Below are 17963 nucleotides of genomic sequence, written 5' to 3'. Positions count from 1 at the left end.
GAAACTGGCACGCAAACTAAAAACAATAATTTACACTAGTGTACCAATTCATTTGTCAATTGCAAGTACTACAATGGTAGCAGATATAATTTTGTTAAGAATAATTATTTTGAATGCCATGAGACAGTAAAGAGTAGGCGTGGTTAAGTAAAATCACACCCACTTAACGTCACGTGACCATAACCAGCCACACCCCCAGCCCAGACTGAGCTCAGTGAGCTGCTGAAATCCAAGAAGAGATATCCATTATATCTAGGGACACCAGTAAGATACAGAGAAGAGATTATATATAGAGATAGGGAAATAAATAATTGTGAGCAAAAATAAACGGAGATTTTATGGTGTATGATACAGTTGTTGAAGTTTTAGGGCTCAAATTTTATCTACCCATGCATGATTATATTATAATATCTTTTCTCTTTGATCAACCAAAGGATTGGCTATGGACAATACGATACAAAAGACTGTTCATGTTTTAGCTCAACTAGCCCCGTCCAGTGGAGGGAGTGGTGCCTCTAAGAGCTTCCAGCAGCTCGTGAGGAGCATCGGAGAGGCTAAGACGAAACACGAGGAGGATCGTATCATGAAGAGAGAGGCGGTCATTTTGAAAGAGAAGCTGGGATCAAGAGACACCAACACTGTAGGTTCATTATTTAATGATATGTGTACATGTACATGTACATATTGGGTATGTACCTTGCTAATGAGGCAAGTAATTATTGACTATAAATTTCTTTAAAGAAACGTTTGTTGCTCGAGAATCACAAATTTAATTTGTGAAGACTATTTCTCAAAATATTTTTATTCCTTTAACCCTGTCTGGCAGCTCACTCAATTAATTATCAGCTACTCTATCATTAATTTTCATTTCTTTTAATCAAGTTAGTACACTGTACTTATTTATTTTCTTTATTTTAGCGTCAAATGAGAGAGTATTTGATTCGACTGATATACTGTGAGATGTTGGGGGTGGAGTGCTCCTGGGGATACATTCATGCCGTCAAATTCACTCAGAGCTCTAACATAGCAGACAAAAGAATAGGTAAGGGACAAACTAGCCGCTATAAGTTGAAATACTTTATATTAAAAAAGATTGCTTAATATCATAACATAATAGCACTTTTATAGTCGATGTAGTATGATATATTAATTGTTTTTTAAAAATATACTAATTATATTAATTGTTTTTTATTTATAATTTATTTTTGTTCTATTAGGGTATCTTGCCTCATCTCTTCTCTTGCATCCTAACCATGAGCTAAACATGTTACTGATAAACAGCTTACAGAGAGTGAGTTTAATAGTTACGTATACTTTTGTCCTTGTCTCAAGAGCAAAAACATGGCATCATGCCTATAAAAAGGATGTGCTATTTTTATTATAAGTTTATTAGTCACAAAAGTTTATGTACACAAGCAGTATTTTTACTGTACTGTATTTATCAGCATTGCAGTGTAGTAAAGTGTTAATGGGAGGGGTATTTCCTATGAATGCTATGGCACATTAAGACACACTTAATAAAGAGAGTTGTGTTATTATAAGATGAGTAGCCCAGAAAATGTGATTTTAAGAAAGCTTTTATCATGAGCAAAGTAAACAACAGCTAATGAGGAATCTCTTCACGTTGTTGTATGTAGGATCTTCGCAGTTCTAATATGCTTGAAGTCTCAATGGCTCTTATCATTATATGCCGACTCATTGGCGAAGAAATGGTACCGCCCCTTCTCCCTCTAGTACGAGAGAAAATGCACCATCCAAAGTAAGCTGGTAACATTGTGTTTTCTTAGTAACTTAGCTCTGCTATAATTCATAGGGAGCTTGTTCGGAAGAAGGCTATTCTAGCAATGCATCATTTCTATCGTTGCTCCTCTGACAGTATTGGGCATTTATTGGAAGAGTTTCGTCAGGCTCTTTCTGACCCTGACCCTGGCGTGATGGACGCTGCCGTAGTCCTCCTACATGATATGATAAAGGTTAGTTTACGCTTTTATTACAGTCTTTCTTAATCTCTCTCTCTCTCTCTCTCCACAGGGTAACCCCAGTGCTTATAAAGACCTCTGCCCTGCTTTTAAGAGCATTCTCTCACAGATTATTAGCCGACGTCTCCCGCAAACATTTGAGTATCACTCGGTTCCGGCCCCCTGGATACAGATACGCATACTAAGGATACTAGCAATACTGGGGACTGATGACGCCAAGTGAGTTATTCCAATTAATCTAATTCTAATGCCATATTATGAATATGCTTGGGGTGGTGAAATGGCAAGAGATAAACTATTGTTGTATCAATTTGGAAATAATAATAATAATATTAATAATAATAATAAAGTTTATACAATTTGAAGTGTCTCTGCTAATTTTGTAGGATAAGTGAAGATGTTTATGATGTTATAGAGGCAACACTTGGTTCTGCTGAATGCACATCAAATATTGGACAAGGTATATCTTATTTTGCTGCATGAAGTACTTCTTTATTACCATGCTATTGCTGTAACTGATTTATAATGTGTATTTGATTAATCTTTATTTTCTTTTGTTTTATTCAAGCGATTACGTACGAGTGTATCAGAACCATCTCTTCAATCTATCCTAAACCGTCCCTCATACAGAAAGCAGCTAACACCATTTCAAGGTTTTTGGTGTCGTCGAGTAACAACTGGAAGTATTTGGGTATAACGGCACTAGCAGCTTTGGTACTCATCGAACCAAAGTATGCTCTGAACCATCAAATGACAGTCATAGAGTGCTTGGATGATCCGGATGAGACTTTAAAGAGAAAGGTTAATGTTAACTACTACTATGAAAATTACTGGTTTTTGAAGTACCGTAGACTACTGTTTACATGTGCTTTTTTTCAACATTTTTTGCATATTCCAATGCATATTGTTGACCTTGATTATGCTATCTAGAATGTTTGAGCTGATTCTGATGAAAATTTTGGTCAAAAATACAATATTAACTTTTTGTTTTTAAATTGTGCTTTTTTTCTATCTCTCTCTCTCTACAGACATTAGATCTCCTATACAAGATGACCAATCCCTCAAATGTGACCGTCATCACTGAGAAACTCATCGCTTATCTGAGAAAAACAACAGACGAATTCATCAAGACGGACCTGGTCTCTAAAATAACGCAACTTGCTGAAAGATATCCTCATTCCATACAGGAATGTCAATTAATACTCTAGTTGATTATACACTGCAGCACATAAATATTAGTAATAATAATAATAATAATAATAATAATAATGTACATTCTATGTCAAAGAGGAAGAGATAGAGTGAAAGTGCAATGTACATTATGTTATCAAAGCATATCTAGTACATCCTAACTAATTGTTGTTTCCTTGACATTCTGTTCTCTCTACATTTGCTCCCGATAACTCCTGGTTCATTAGCACAATGAACTCTGTCTTTGAGTTAGGAGGGAGTCTCGTTAGAAGAGAAGTAGCTCACAATCTCATGAGACTCATTGCTGAAGGTACAGTATAGAACAATCTACTAACTTGCATTTGTGTGTTACATGTATGCCTTTACTTTTAAAGGCACTGAAGATGAGGACTTGGATAAAGAGTTGAGAGGGAATGCTGTTAGCTCGTACATAGCCTTGTTGAGCAAACCACAGGAACTACCTGATGTACTTATAAAGATTATCTGCTGGGTACTCTAATCCTCCAATCACTGCTTAAACTAATGCCCTCTCTCTCTCTCTCTCTCTCTCTCTCTCTCTCTCTCTCTCTCTCTCTCTCTCTCTCTCTCTCTCTCTCTCTCTCTCTCTCTCTCTCTCTCTCTCTTTCTCTAGGTTGTTGGTGAGTATGTGTATGAAGTGGAGGATGAGTATCAGGTGGAAGATGTGCTTGAGAAGATCACTGGACTATTACAATTAGAATTTAAAGGTACATTAATGCACACTTGAGAATGAATAGAATTTAAATGTACATGTACATTAGTATATACATGTGTACTGAAAGAGAAAATTGAGTTGTATATGCATATTTTTCTTCTCTCTACAGATATTAGGACGTATTCGTGGATAATAAATAGCATTGCTAGACTCATTGCACTCATTGGGTATGTTCCTGAGTACCTCCACTCTCAGTTAGCTGTCTATCTTGCCTGGGAAGACACTGATGTCCAACAAGTACATAATATACTGGAAATACTTTCATTTCTATGTTGCTCCTATTTCTTGTATGCATTTATTATTATTAATAATTTTTGTAGCGTTGTAGTGAATTGTTTGAGTTTTCAGAGAAGCTAGAGCTAATGCAGGCTGTTCTGCCACTGGACTCAGCTTGTGAAGACTTAGAGGCAAGTTGTACTCTAACCACTTATTTGCATACATGTACATTGTTGGACCTGGTGTTTACTCACTTAGTTTTACATTTATAATAATTATGTATTTTCTCTCTCTCTCTCCTCTAGATTGATGCTTCTCTGTCATTTCTTGATTCTTATGTCTCAGAAGCACTAGTGCAAGGAGCCTCACCTTATAAGCCTCCTCATATGAGAGTGTCCCAAAAAGCTTCACAATGTAACCGGCACTCCTATTCTATTCTATTATAATGTGTTTGTTTAGTACTAACTACAGTAACTATAGTCTTATTTATCTCTATTCTTTTTTATGCTGCTTTACTTTAGCTCCTAAGCCTCAGCAAAGACCCTCGATCAAGTTTGAGCCGTATGCGACTCCCTCTAGGCCGATCGCTACTTCTCATGTTACGTCTAGTTCTCCGTCTCTGGCTCGTAAAGAATTGACTGATTCTTTATCGTCGTCCTCGTCAGTGGGCGGGGCTGAAGTAACAAGGGATCGGGAGAGCATTTCTGATGAGTCTAAGCCACACACACAGTCGACCCTGTTAGTTATGGGATGTATATAAAGTCTCTTTTGTGTATTAAAAATAAATTAAGTTTTTATTTTTTAATGCTGATTTTTCATTATAAAGATTAATGCATGTACTCATGTACATGTACATGTAGTTCACTTTTTTATTATTTTTTGTTTTTATAGTAAGTCTGGTATACAGTCCAAAGGTAATCAAAAGTGGTCCAGAACTGGCTATGCAAAAGCAGCTGCCCCAGTGATTGTAGATAATATTAGTAACAGGTACAGATATTATTATTATTATTATTTATTATTATTAAAATTATTATTATACTTGTTATTATTTTATTGTATGTTTTTACTGTTTTAGGATTGATGATGTATCAGAGTCAGTAAGATCATCAACCAGTAGTATTGATGATATTAAAGAACCAAAAGCTGAGACTGCAGCCAATGCCACTAGCATTAAGGTAGACAAAACTGCATGTACAGTACAATCAATTTAAAAGTTGCTCAAAAATTATAGCCAAGACCCTTTACTATAATTTTCTGATACACATTGATACCCTTATCTTACATGTGTGTAGAAATTTCCAACAAATATTTTTTAAGTTATAAACATTTTAACCAATTTTTGAAAAATTATCCAAGGCTATAGCCCATGGTTTTTCCCAAAAAATTGCTCCGAAATCACCCCCAATTTTTATTACATTTTTTGATACATAATGACGTCTTTATGCTCTGTAAAAAGTTTGAGTTGATTCCGACAAATATTTTTCGAGTTACGGCCATTTTAAAAAATGAGTCAGTTTTTGAAAAATACCCAAGGCTATAGCCCATGGTTTTTTCCAAAAAGTGGCTCCGAAATCACCCCCAATTTTTATTACATTTTTTGATACATAATGACGTCTTTATGCTCTGTAAAAAGTTTGAGTTGATTCCGACAAATATTTTTCGAGTTACGGCCATTTTAAAAAATGAGTCAGTTTTTGAAAAATACCCAAGGCTATAGCCCATGGTTTTTTCCAAAAAGTGGCTCCGAAATCACCCCCAATTTTTATTACATTTTTTGATACATAATGACGTCTTTATGCTCTGTAAAAAGTTTGAGTTGATTCCGACAAATATTTTTCGAGTTACGGCCATTTTAAAAAATGAGTCAGTTTTTGAAAAATACCCAAGGCTATAGCCCATGGTTTTTTCCAAAAAGTGGCTCCGAAATCACCCCCAATTTTTATTACATTTTTTGATACATAATGACGTCTTTATGCTCTGTAAAAAGTTTGAGTTGATTCCGACAAATATTTTTCGAGTTACGGCCATTTTAAAAAATGAGTCAGTTTTTGAAAAATACCCAAGGCTATAGCCCATGGTTTTTTCCAAAAAGTGGCTCCGAAATCACCCCCAATTTTTATTACATTTTCTGATACATATTGATGCCCCTATGCTATATAGCAAATTTAACCTGATTATAAAGCAATTGTAATTTTACTTATCATAATTTTTACTTGATAAACACAGGGCAGTAGCATAGAAGCTGTTCCCCAGATCCCTGTAGAGCAGGCTAAGAAGCAGCAGCTGGCATCGGCTTTATTCACTGGTCTATCTGGACCAGCTCAAAGACCCTCTAAGCAAAGGAGAGGAAGAGAAGAGAGAGAAAGAGGATCCTCAAAACTCAATACCAATGCCAACGATGATAAAGGAAAGACACAAGAGACAAGTCAATTAATAGATTTAGAGGTATGGGCCATATAAAGGTGTTAAAAAATTTATCTATAATGTGTATCTAATTATGTTGTTGTGCTTGGTACATGTATATATATGTGTGTATCTATTCTATATCTTTGTATAGGGTATTGATTTCTCTACTACTGGCACTGCTCCTGTTGCTGCTCCTCCTTCTCCTCCTCCTCCTGAGGAAGGAAGAGGAGGAGGAGGAGGAGGTGGTTCTCTATTCGATCAACTTCAGGTTCTAAGCAACGAGACTCATGTACATGAAGATGAAGCCTCAGATACATTACTCATGAAGCCATCACAAGGAGGAGGGAAGCCATTAACAGAGTCTAGTACTTCTTTCAAGTGAGTCTTATCTTGTACGTGTACATTTTATGTCATTGTACTTCTGTAACCTTTAGCGATGATTTAATTGGACTTTTTGATGGGTCCTCTTCAACATCAACATCTCTCACTTCTGGCCAGCCTTCCCTTCCTCCTGTGTCCTCTCTCCCTTCCTCTTTTGATACAACTACCTCTCTCTTACCTACTCCTTCCCCCTCCTCTTCGCCTGCCCCTACTCTCCTTGCTATAATGGATGCCCCCTTGTCCTCTAATACCGTGAAACTGCCTGATGCTTTAAATAACGTCACATCAGTCAGTGGTTGGAACAAAAAGGTATTTCTGTTAGATTTCATTTTAATTTTAGTGGTTATAGTTAACCTATAGTATATTATATGATAATAGTTATTATTATGTTTTTTATTATTAGGAGTTAGTCAGTGATGGGCATATCAGGCTCTCTGTCACTAAATTGCTTCACCCTGATAAACTGGCATTAGTTTTAACGCTCTCAAATCAAAAGCAAGCCCCAATCACCTCTGTCAACATGAGCTGTACCCCACCATCAAACACTAAGGTAACAGCAACTGGTGCAATGATGCTTATTAATTATAAAATAATGTCTTTCTGAAGGGACTAAGGTGGAAGGACGGAGAGGAAGAAGAGAGCGAAGAAGATTTAAGCTGGACTGGAGATCTTGAAGGATTTGCTAATGTGATTATATTCAATTTAAATAGAAACTTTAACAATCCCTTCCTCTTTCCATACATACATGTATATAATACACATGCACTTACAACCTCATAGGGTACCCTTATACTGTCATTGGTTCCCAAAGGACCCTCAATTGCAATGAATCTAAAAGGAGAGATACTCTACACTGATAATACCAAAACACAAAGACGTCTATTCTATGATATTGCCCTCTATCCTACTGATTTCATGAGGTACATTACTTGTAATACTTCTCTAGAATTTATGATTGTAATCATCTCAAACTGTTACTATTATATAATAATTATTTTGTATTAATTCGATGTAGACCTTACGTACAGACCACGCCACAGTTTGCTGAGAAGTGGGGCTCCTATTCTAATGAAAAGAAACTGTCATTGAAACTGGACTCTATCAAGACTCCTGATGATCTCATGAAACTTGTGTCCTCTAGGTTTAATTTTCACGAAATCCAAATAATAGGTTTGTGTGGTGTATTTCATTAATTTACTTTCTCTCTCTCTCCCTCCAGATCTCAAAGTGACCACACCGCTCATGACTGCTTTACAATCCACCTTTCAAACAATGACCACATCAGAAATCAGGTATACACAATGTCCATGTCCATTAAAAATGACAATCGCTATTTGTTTTTCCTTGCTCTTCTCTATAGCTTATGGCAGACAGATATCGATCTGCCTTCACTCTCAAGTCTATCAGAGTTGATACCGCAGGCTCAGTGCAGGTTCATGTACACTAGATGCAGTATGATTAATGACTTGTGCTGCCTTCCATAGAATGCTTGATATTGGAGGATCCTATTTGAATGACCTCACACCATTGAAAAAACTACTACTCCATCAAGAATACAAAAAGTAATGATATTATTATTATTATTATTATTATTATTATTATTATTATTATTATTATTATTGGAATTTTTATAATACTTGCATGTAAGCATTAATCCCTAATTGATAATGTAGTTTCACTGGTCTAAGCTTGCGTTGCTGTACACTACAAGATGATCATCTCTCCCCGTTGTGTGAAGCACTGGCCGAAGACTCTCCATTACAGCAACTTGATCTAGGACAAAACTCACTGAGTGACGATGGACTCAAGATGATAGCAGAGTCACTGAGGATGAACAGGAACCTAATCAGTTTGAGTCTCTCTGGAAATAACATCACTGACATTGGAGTATCATACATTACACTGGTGAGGGAGGAATAGGTGCTATTGTGTAGTCCATGTAGTGTAACATTTATAGGATTAGCTATAGCATTTAATGTACAATGTTACTATAGCATTTTCTTATAGATATTGAAAGAGTTTGTACTAAATCACAAAGAAATTGTCAAAAGACGCAAACTTTTCTCTGCTACAACCTACTCTGACCAAGTAAGAGAAACACATACATGATAGGTTTCCCACAAAACATGCTTATGGTCATTGGCCCAATTTTTTAGTAACTTAATTCATAAAAATTCAAATTTGATCGGAATCAGCTCAAAATTGATACACAACATAAGGACATGTATATGGATGAGAAAAAAATTATAAAAATGAAGAATTCTCTTCACTGACAAGAAGTTGCACGAGCACTGTGCCAAAATCCCATGGGGAAACCCTGCATACATGTACATGTAAATACATAGTTTCATAATTTCGTTATTTTCTCTCCTTTAGTGGATGGGTCTGAGCGAATCTCTCAGTCGTAGAACATCATCAAGGAAAAGGTAACCCAACTACCACTACATGTATATATCACATTAAAATCACTATTAATGCATTAGTGTTTGTAAAGAAAAACAGCAGACAGTTGACTCAGGCAAAAAGGTATGTATGCACATGTATGTACATATAAATGAATAGCTGTAGATATTATTTGTATCTAGACTGTACATGTACATTGGCTTTTCGATCTCTCTGCTACACTTTATAATTGATAATGTATTTACACACACACAGAGTGGAGGGCCTACTATAGGGGCATTAGTGAAAACTGCTAGCTTCATCGCAAAGACAAAGAAAGGTAAGAGAAAGGGTGCAGTGACATTGAGTTATAATGAAACAGGGACAGAAAGTAAAAAGAAAACAAGCAAAGGTGGAAGTTCAATGGACGACAAAACTGCTCCATCAACTCCAACACATCAAACAGTAATCAAACAAAATTCCTCAAATATCAATGACACATAATATTATATACCACACAGCCATCAGTACCAGTAGCACAAGGGCCCCTGATCGATGGTGTGGAGGTTAATCCAAAGGGAGATGTGATCTGTCAAGGAAATTACTCGATAATTAACCTCTCTCTATCTTGTGAGATACAAAAAACACAAGCACAGTGTTATACAAAGCCTTTTCTAACAATAGCAAATAACTAACAATAATAGTAATAATAATCATACTTGTACATTACATGTACAAATGTACTCATGTATATCTTATGATGCACTGCACGTGCAAATCACAACACAACCAGGAAGGACAATAGACCTACACAAACATTCAATGAATACTAGCTATATACTATACACACTCACAATGACAATTCACATAATATAAGAATGTACTCTGATGAGCCAATGAATATATGTACAGTGAGATCACTATGCAGCTTATAATGAGGATATTACAACTCAATCAGAGTAACATAAATAGCTATGCATTGAAGCTAATTCACGATTAATCTCACACTATTGTTTACACCTCTGCTAACGATGAGGGAACTATGCCCAATGGTAGAGAGTTAATTCTGGGCGGCTTGAATATGCATGTGTGAATACTAATATGTACATTAATAATAATTACTAAGTAAAATGAGATTATTACATTAATTTAGATAACAAAATTGGCAAAGGTGGAGTAGATCTTCTATTATCGGTGATACAATACCAAGCAGATCACGTCTCTGTACACGGGATTGGTCTCCAGAGCATCAATTTACAGGTAACTATATTAACTGTACAAAGCAATGATACGAGTATCAGTAACGAGGAGAAGAATGTACAGTAATTCAACCTTTATAGCATTCACTGTTAGAGGAATGCTCATTAGTGGAGAGAGGGGGGAGGGCCATGTTACTATATATTTATGAGTAACTAATGAAGTTAGAACTTATTATATCCACCATTACCTCTTCAATGTTATTTTTGATGACTACTATAACATGCAATTAGATCAGAGATGACAATTATAATATAGTCTGTACTCTAAAAAAAGCCTAATAATGCAATGACACAAAGAAGAAAGATTAAACTAGATCTATATAATACATTGTACTGGGTATCATTTTTTGAACACATCATTGCACTTATAACACATGCAGTTACATGTACTGTATGTGAGGATTCTACATAACTTGTAGTGTATGTCAGAATTATGCTATGAGACAGCAATGAGAACCATTATTATTCATTCTTCATAAACATTATACAACTTAGGGTAATCTATTTCCTATCGGTTACAGTGGATATACTGAACTGATGGAGACACTGACTAGCAAATCCTCACTTCTCTCGTCAAGCAGATCAACATCTGAAGACCTAAAACCATAATGACACAACTAAACACACACACACATTCACATTGTGCAATATTGTAACTGTAACATCAGTTCCATGTACATGAATTATCTCATAATGATGACATTTAAACGCTGAAAATGGAGTGAGAGAGAAGCAGTATGGCATATAAAATGAAATAGACAACTGGAATTAAGACAACTCTCCCATCACTAATAAAGAGATGACAATACATACATATACATAGTGTGAATCTGTATCCTGGTAGAAAGAAACTTAATAAAGAAGAGAGAAAAGGCTGGAACAGGAATGAAAATTATTATTATTACTATATTACTATTATTATTGTTATTATTATTATGTATTCTTAAAGCGACAAAAAAAGATGAAGAAAGAAGAGAGAGAAGTAAATGCATGTGGATACAATTAATAATATTAATAATAAGTAAGTAATAATAATAATAATAATAATAATAATAATAATAACAATAATAATAGTAAGTATTATAATACTGTGGTTGTCAGTAAAAAAATAAAACATGATAAAAAGAGATAAATATAGCAACAATAATTGTTTTAATAATAATTATTATTATCCATTATTCATTAGTATCATTATTGCTATAAGAATTATTCTCTAGAGGCCTGGAATAACTTCTATAATGTGCTGTTGTAATATATGATTCTTTACAACATCAAAAACAAATTTAATATTCTCTGTATCTGTGGCGCAGGTGAAGTGGGGATAAATATCAGCTGACCTCTGTGGGTTGATGTTAATGAACATACGAGCGATGAACTCCCGAGCTTCTTTGTAATTCTGCCTTGGACCTGAAGGTTTAAGGCATTGCGATAAATTTATGTCATAAATTTACAATAAGAATAAGGTATTAGAATACTGTGCGTGTATGATATGTGAACATATCAAAAACTCTGTATTAATAAACTAGTGTGGGCGGTTAATCCTAAGTGTGGCCCAACTGTGTATCATTGTAAATTATTGTATTGCAGTAAAATTGATTTTTTTAAACTTCTATTGCATTCATTCATTCATAAGATTTACTAAACAAGTTTCCCCATAACAATACACAGGCTTCTTAAAAATAGTTTAGCTAGCACAGAAAGATTACAAAAAACTACTACATGTTACTACAGAGACAACAATTTTGGCAAAAGGTTTAATTTCATTAATTTTGGCGTCCAAAGAGGCTGCTTTTAAAGTTGAAAATGATGCGGGGAACATCATTTTTAGTGTTGCTTTATTAGTATTAATTCATACCATATATAATATGAAAGTACGCGTGTAAATGTATTAGGTGCTTTTAAAATCGCATTAGGGATGGAATACGGGCTGTGTCTTACCTTTATACTCCGGGAAATAATCAGAAAGATCGGAAATCATTATCTTCTCTTCGAGTAGATCCTTCTTATTGAGGAAGAGTATCACGGAAGAAGTACGGAACCACGGATAGCGACTGATGGTCTCAAACAAAGCCAAGCTCTCCTCCATCCTATTGACAGCCTACAAACGAGACAGGAGACGCCATGTTAACATTATACATGCATGTAATTCAAAGACTCACTCAGCTGAGACATTGCACCTACATGTAGTGCAATATGGAGGTAATGCAATCAATCTAATGCAATAAAAATTGATGGGCAAAACTGATAGAGTACACAATACTAATTAAAATGATGGCAATGACCGTTGGCTTCTTATTAATAGAAACATAATACGTCATACAGCACACACACACACATGTGGCAGCCTGGCAGGATTATAATGGATGGAGGATATCAATTCCCTATGTGATTACAATGCAGTAGCCAGTGATATTGTGCCGGCTAAGCTGTAGCGTAAACAATACAGACAGATACATGTACACACTGAAACAGTCACTATTTATGTTCCAGTTATTAAATAATTATAATGCCTTGGCAAAATCTTCCCGTCGAAAGTAACGCAACAACATAGACACACACAAAATTAGTCAGCAATAACAGGAATTAATGCAAATCACCTCATCAGTTTCGACTAGTATCTGGTCATACTCTGATATTGCTACTAGGAACATGACTGACGTTACATTCTCAAAACAATGTATCCACTTTCTTCTCTCTGATCTCTGACCACCAACATCCACCATTCTATACACAACAAGAGAGAGATATCATATAGAAAGAAAGGAAAAGATAATTTTGAGGAGAGGAAATAGAAAGAGAGTCAGAGAGAGAGAGAGAGAGAGAGGGTTTCACCTAAATATAACATTTCTAATGTCAAAATGATATTCAATGATTCCAGTCGTGGGAATTCTCACTCTTAGCACGTCTTGTGTCGTGGGAACAAAGTCCTGTGCAAGCAGTCTCTCAGCATCATCTAAATAACTACAAAAGGAATAAAATGCCAGGCTTTACATTTAAAGCATACGCACTATTTAGTAGAATCTGATAATTGGAACTCTCTCCTTCTCTGATAGCATTGCTGTATCCCATCATCTGACCAGAGACACTTGAACGCCTCCTTATGATCGTCTGGTATCTCAGAGACCGTCTCGGGATTGACCGTTGAGATACTCTCTGCATAGCTCTGAGATTGAGGGTCGGTATATGGTATTTTGAGGCTTTCCATTGCAGTTGTGAGGGCTTGGAGTGATGTGTACATGTTGCGATATATGAGGGTCACAAATTGCTTCCTGTCTTCAACACTGTAGCCAGATCCGTGAATAATTCTCATTTGTTTAATAAAGGTGCTTTTACCAGATTCACCAGCCCCTAGTGAGAGGAAAGGAGATGTAACAGAGGATGTAGAGAGAAACAAGATAAAGTGAAAGAGAGTAGTATACTTACATTAAAGATAACAAGTATAGCACACAATCAGTATTATAACCCCTTCTTTCCCTGGTCAATAGTCTTACCTAAAAGGAGAAGTTTTAGCTCTCGTTTCATGTCCTTTTTATCTCTTAACAACTGTCTATCAATCTCTTTGTTGATCCGCCGCTGCATGCGGACTTCTTCGCTCACAAAACACGACATGGCCGTGACAAAAGACTCCCTCTCTCTCTCTCTCCTTCTATCAGTATAGGTTTTAATGAAGAAAGCTAGCTTTTTGCTGTCTCATACGCCCTTGCCCTCTCTCAGCAGACTTCACAGTCGCCTCCTTTCCCCGGCGAGATGTGGAAGTCACAGCCAACTTATGGGCGAGGTCGTCTCTCCTTCTCCTTCCGCATTCCTTGCCACTCGATGAATAAAGAGATTTATAGGGGCGAGGTGAGTCGGCTTGTTTCTCTCCGTCCCTGACGCCCTAACCATCTCTCTTTCTCCCCAAACCACACACACACAAAGACATGGACGCCTTCGCCTGCTGTATGGACCCAGAGTCGAGGGCCGCCCTCCGCGTCAGTAAAGATATCGAGCGAGAGATAGAGCGATGGAAGCGAGACAATAGCAAAGAATACAAACTGTTGCTCCTTGGTAAGACCGTGAAGAAGAAGAATGTACATATAATACATACACACACACTCTCTCTCACACACACACACCTGGGAAAAATCATCATCCTAACAGCTTTCATTCCTAATAGCTCACTAGTCAGAGGCATGTGTACAGCATTATATAATAAATTGTAGGCAGTCCTCAGCCCCTGAAATGTACACAAAACACTCTTTCCCACTTAGTCTTGTTTTGCTATTACGGCCACCTTGAATGACAAACAACTCATAATATCTGATACCATGTCTTCAATGATTCTCCTTACTACTAAAGGTACCGGAGAAGCTGGCAAGAGTACCTTCATCAAACAAATGCGTATCATCCATGGACAAGGCTACACGGACAAGGATAGGAAAGAGTTTATCCCGCTTATCTTCCGTAACATTCTCTTGGCCGTCCAGCTCCTCGCCGAAGCAATGGCGACTCTTAAGATCCAGTACGAGGATGATAATAATAGAGTAAGTGATAAATAGCATTATAATTAACATGTCAACCATATTTGGAAGGGAAATAAAATTAACGAGCTATGTATTAGCATTATTAAGTTATGTACTCTCATTTTTTCACATTCTAATACTCACTCTCTCTCTCTTTGATTGATAGACTCTAGGCGATCAGTTTCTTGATATGGACATTGATGGCCTGACTACTCTAGAGGCCGAGTCTCAAAGCTCCATTAGAACGTTCTGGTCAGACAGTGGAATTCAAGCTTGTTTTGAGAGAAGAAGAGAATTCCAAATATCTGACTCCGCAAAATAGTAAGGAGGGGCTTTCAAAAAGAGAGAGAGAGGAGGAGGAAAAGAAAAAGAAGGAGAATATTTTCAATCCTAATCTTCTTTATATTCTTCTTCTCCTCCCCTTGTTACATGTAGTTATCTAGATGACTTGGACAGACTATTTGAATCATCATACGTTCCTAATGTACAAGATGTACTCCGTGTAAGAATACCTACCACTGGCATCATAGAATACACCTTTCAAATGAGAAAGGATGTGGTATTTAGGTATGTATGTACATATATTGACATGTTTCTTTGTGAGCCTCTCTCCTCTTCTTTATTCACAATTTCCTTTCTCTCCTCTTGTGTAACTGGTATCTTTAAACTCGTGGCACATGTGTGTGTGTGTGTATTATATTTCATTTTTGTATAATGTATGTCTGTCCTTTGTTTATAATGTAATTGCAACATGTAATCCTTCATTAATTTTTGTTATTTTATTCTCTTACAAAAGAGCTGTAATCGCTTGCACAGTTGTTGTGGTCAGAGAGAGAGAGGGGGGGAGAGAAGGAAAGAGAGAGAGGGGGAAAGAAAAAGAGAGAGTGCTACATATACAATGGCAATATTGTGTACAGATCATTGTGTAGTACTAATGTACTAGTATTTGAGTAGTAGAAGATGAGGGGGATGAGTGATTGAATCAGTTATTCAGCATCATTGAGTGTACGAGTGAGTAATCGTCTGTGTGTCAGTTAGTAAGGAATTAGTTCATGAACATTTCATATGTCACAGGATGATTGATGTTGGTGGGCAGAGGTCGGAGAGAAGAAAATGGATTCATGCCTTTGAGGGAGTCAAAGCTGTCATCTTTTTGACTGCCATCAATGAATATGATCAGGTCTGTGCAGCTCCATTGTTTTGTACATTTCATGTTCTCTCTCTATTTTAAAAACACTTGTCTTAGCAAGTACAATGAGCTAACACATATGAAAATTTATTCGTTATCTCATTTTTAAAATACAGGCGCTATTTGAGGATGCGAATGAGAACAGAATGAAGGAGAGTCTGGCTCTCTTTGAGACGATCATCGGCTATCCTTGGTTTATTGAGGCGTCGTCCATCTTGTTTCTAAACAAGACTGACCTGTTTGACGAGAAGATTATGAAATCTAATCTTAGCGACTACTTCCCTCAATATTCAGGTTAGAGAGAGAGAGAGAGAGGGAGACAGAGAGAGAGAGAGTTTGAGTTGTACGTAGTACCATACCATTATTATTATCCAGACTTCCCTCTTTTTCATGTGTTGTCATACTCCAATTTTAATCTGATTAAATATAATTCGATTTCATCCGGTAATAACGGACGTGCTTTTTTGGGTATAAATTCCTTTGCTTGACACAATTATCATGCACACGTCTATAAAATAATCATAAAAATATTATTTTAAGTTTACATATAAACACGACCGTGTAGCATGCTTGATGTGAATAACATCAATTTGCTATTTCTATGATCTATGACAATGCTAATTGTAAACAGAGACAAATTAAAAAATATTCATTATGATATCAACAATGGCCAGACCACACCCAATGCATTAATAAAATAGTATTAATAATAATAAGTAGTTGGACCACACCTTGCATAGCTGTATGTCAATATAGATAGAAGCTGGCTCATAAAGCATGACCTTAAACAAATGCTATATTTATAATATTGGACTGTGTATATACACTTGTTTGTGGTGTGTGTGGTTTGTGCCAATCAGATATATGGTTGCCATTATTACTCACAAACATTTGCTACACATGTATAATACAGTTTATAGCCTAGCATAACAGTCATGCCAGCCAGCTTGGTTAACAAAAATGTCAGATGTTACTCCCTTTATCTTTCCACAGGACCTCCTAAAGATGCAGAAAAGGCTAAAGAATTCATTAAAGAAATGTTTCTAAGCGTCAATCCTGACGAAAAGAAGCATATATTCCCTCATTTCACAACCGCTACAGACACGGAAAATATTCAACGCGTTTTCGAAGCTGTCAAGACCACAGTCCTTGAAGAGAATCTGAGAGATTATAATCTCATCGTCTAATGGTAGTAATTATTATTATTGCACTTCCTATCTTTTAGCATGTTTTGTCATCTTGGACTTTTATCATCAATACAATAATCTCTCTCTTTTTGCATTTCTTTTCTTTACCCTTCTTTTTTTTCTAATTCTCTGTCATGGCTAATTTATATGGACAGAATATTATTATAATTATCGAGTTAATAAACTTTTTGTTACTATTATTATTATTATCATTAATATAACTAGTAGTGTAATGATGCTAGAGTATTATTATTATCATTATTATTATTATTGTTATACGGACTATTTCTTTACGTTGTTATTTGTTTTATGATTAAATTTTTTACTACAATCCTTCTCTCATAATTATTTTTTTTTTGTGTTTTGACTGTCCTGTTTTCTCCCAATGTGTTTTGTAATCGTTACAATAATAATAATACATTGTTTTGTGATTTAAAATTGAAGTAGAAAAAGGCAGCCATTTTGATGGAATATTGGATTTAAGTGTCTCAAAAATGGCTAGGAGAGAATTCTATTTTTTTCTGATACATACACGTTC

General features: G+C 35.9%; 4 protein-coding genes across 4 annotated transcripts; 3 read left to right on the top strand and 1 right to left on the bottom strand.

Moving 5' to 3' along the window:
* The first annotated feature begins 174 nt into the window (after window positions 1-174).
* On the top strand, window positions 175-8117 carry LOC100633412 (AP-4 complex subunit epsilon-like). Its single transcript, XM_003382885.2, has 26 exons — window positions 175-264; window positions 435-640; window positions 919-1042; window positions 1218-1291; window positions 1638-1759; window positions 1814-1973; window positions 2032-2198; window positions 2366-2439; window positions 2548-2780; window positions 3008-3147; window positions 3368-3480; window positions 3545-3660; window positions 3802-3895; window positions 4013-4140; window positions 4224-4310; window positions 4425-4533; window positions 4641-4857; window positions 5011-5106; window positions 5195-5294; window positions 6346-6564; window positions 6677-6903; window positions 6960-7215; window positions 7310-7456; window positions 7513-7593; window positions 7687-7826; window positions 7922-8117. Exons 2-26 carry the CDS (start codon window positions 443-445, stop codon window positions 8097-8099), a joined length of 3600 nt encoding a protein of 1199 aa, XP_003382933.2. The 5' UTR covers window positions 175-264; window positions 435-442; the 3' UTR covers window positions 8100-8117.
* On the top strand, window positions 8110-11241 carry LOC105313446 (leucine-rich repeat-containing protein 71-like). The gene is made up of 12 exons (XM_019998197.1): window positions 8110-8198; window positions 8267-8338; window positions 8391-8468; window positions 8580-8811; window positions 8914-8994; window positions 9283-9332; window positions 9390-9432; window positions 9565-9628; window positions 9671-9753; window positions 9810-9918; window positions 10442-10548; window positions 11043-11241. The coding sequence occupies exons 1-12, from the start codon at window positions 8149-8151 to the stop codon at window positions 11154-11156; spliced, it is 1083 nt and encodes a 360-aa protein (XP_019853756.1). The 5' UTR covers window positions 8110-8148; the 3' UTR covers window positions 11157-11241.
* A 455-nt stretch (window positions 11242-11696) lies between these two features.
* On the bottom strand, window positions 11697-14301 carry LOC100636518 (guanine nucleotide-binding protein G(q) subunit alpha-like). Its single transcript, XM_003382741.3, has 6 exons — window positions 14039-14301; window positions 13556-13895; window positions 13380-13508; window positions 13145-13271; window positions 12486-12645; window positions 11697-11954 (listed from the first exon to the last, which is right to left on the bottom strand). Exons 1-6 carry the CDS (start codon window positions 14154-14156, stop codon window positions 11761-11763), a joined length of 1068 nt encoding a protein of 355 aa, XP_003382789.1. The 5' UTR covers window positions 14157-14301; the 3' UTR covers window positions 11697-11760.
* A 70-nt stretch (window positions 14302-14371) lies between these two features.
* On the top strand, window positions 14372-17863 carry LOC100636393 (guanine nucleotide-binding protein G(q) subunit alpha-like). The gene is made up of 7 exons (XM_003382740.3): window positions 14372-14594; window positions 14886-15070; window positions 15216-15370; window positions 15485-15616; window positions 16124-16229; window positions 16355-16532; window positions 17232-17863. The coding sequence occupies exons 1-7, from the start codon at window positions 14468-14470 to the stop codon at window positions 17423-17425; spliced, it is 1077 nt and encodes a 358-aa protein (XP_003382788.1). The 5' UTR covers window positions 14372-14467; the 3' UTR covers window positions 17426-17863.
* The last annotated feature ends 100 nt before the right edge of the window (window positions 17864-17963 follow it).

This window comes from Amphimedon queenslandica, unplaced genomic scaffold (assembly GCF_000090795.2).
Source record: "Amphimedon queenslandica unplaced genomic scaffold, v1.1 AMPQUscaffold_13519, whole genome shotgun sequence".
Taxonomy (NCBI): domain Eukaryota; kingdom Metazoa; phylum Porifera; class Demospongiae; order Haplosclerida; family Niphatidae; genus Amphimedon; species Amphimedon queenslandica.
Note: the sequence above shows the minus strand (reverse complement) of the source record. Positions and strands in the feature narration are given on the sequence as shown.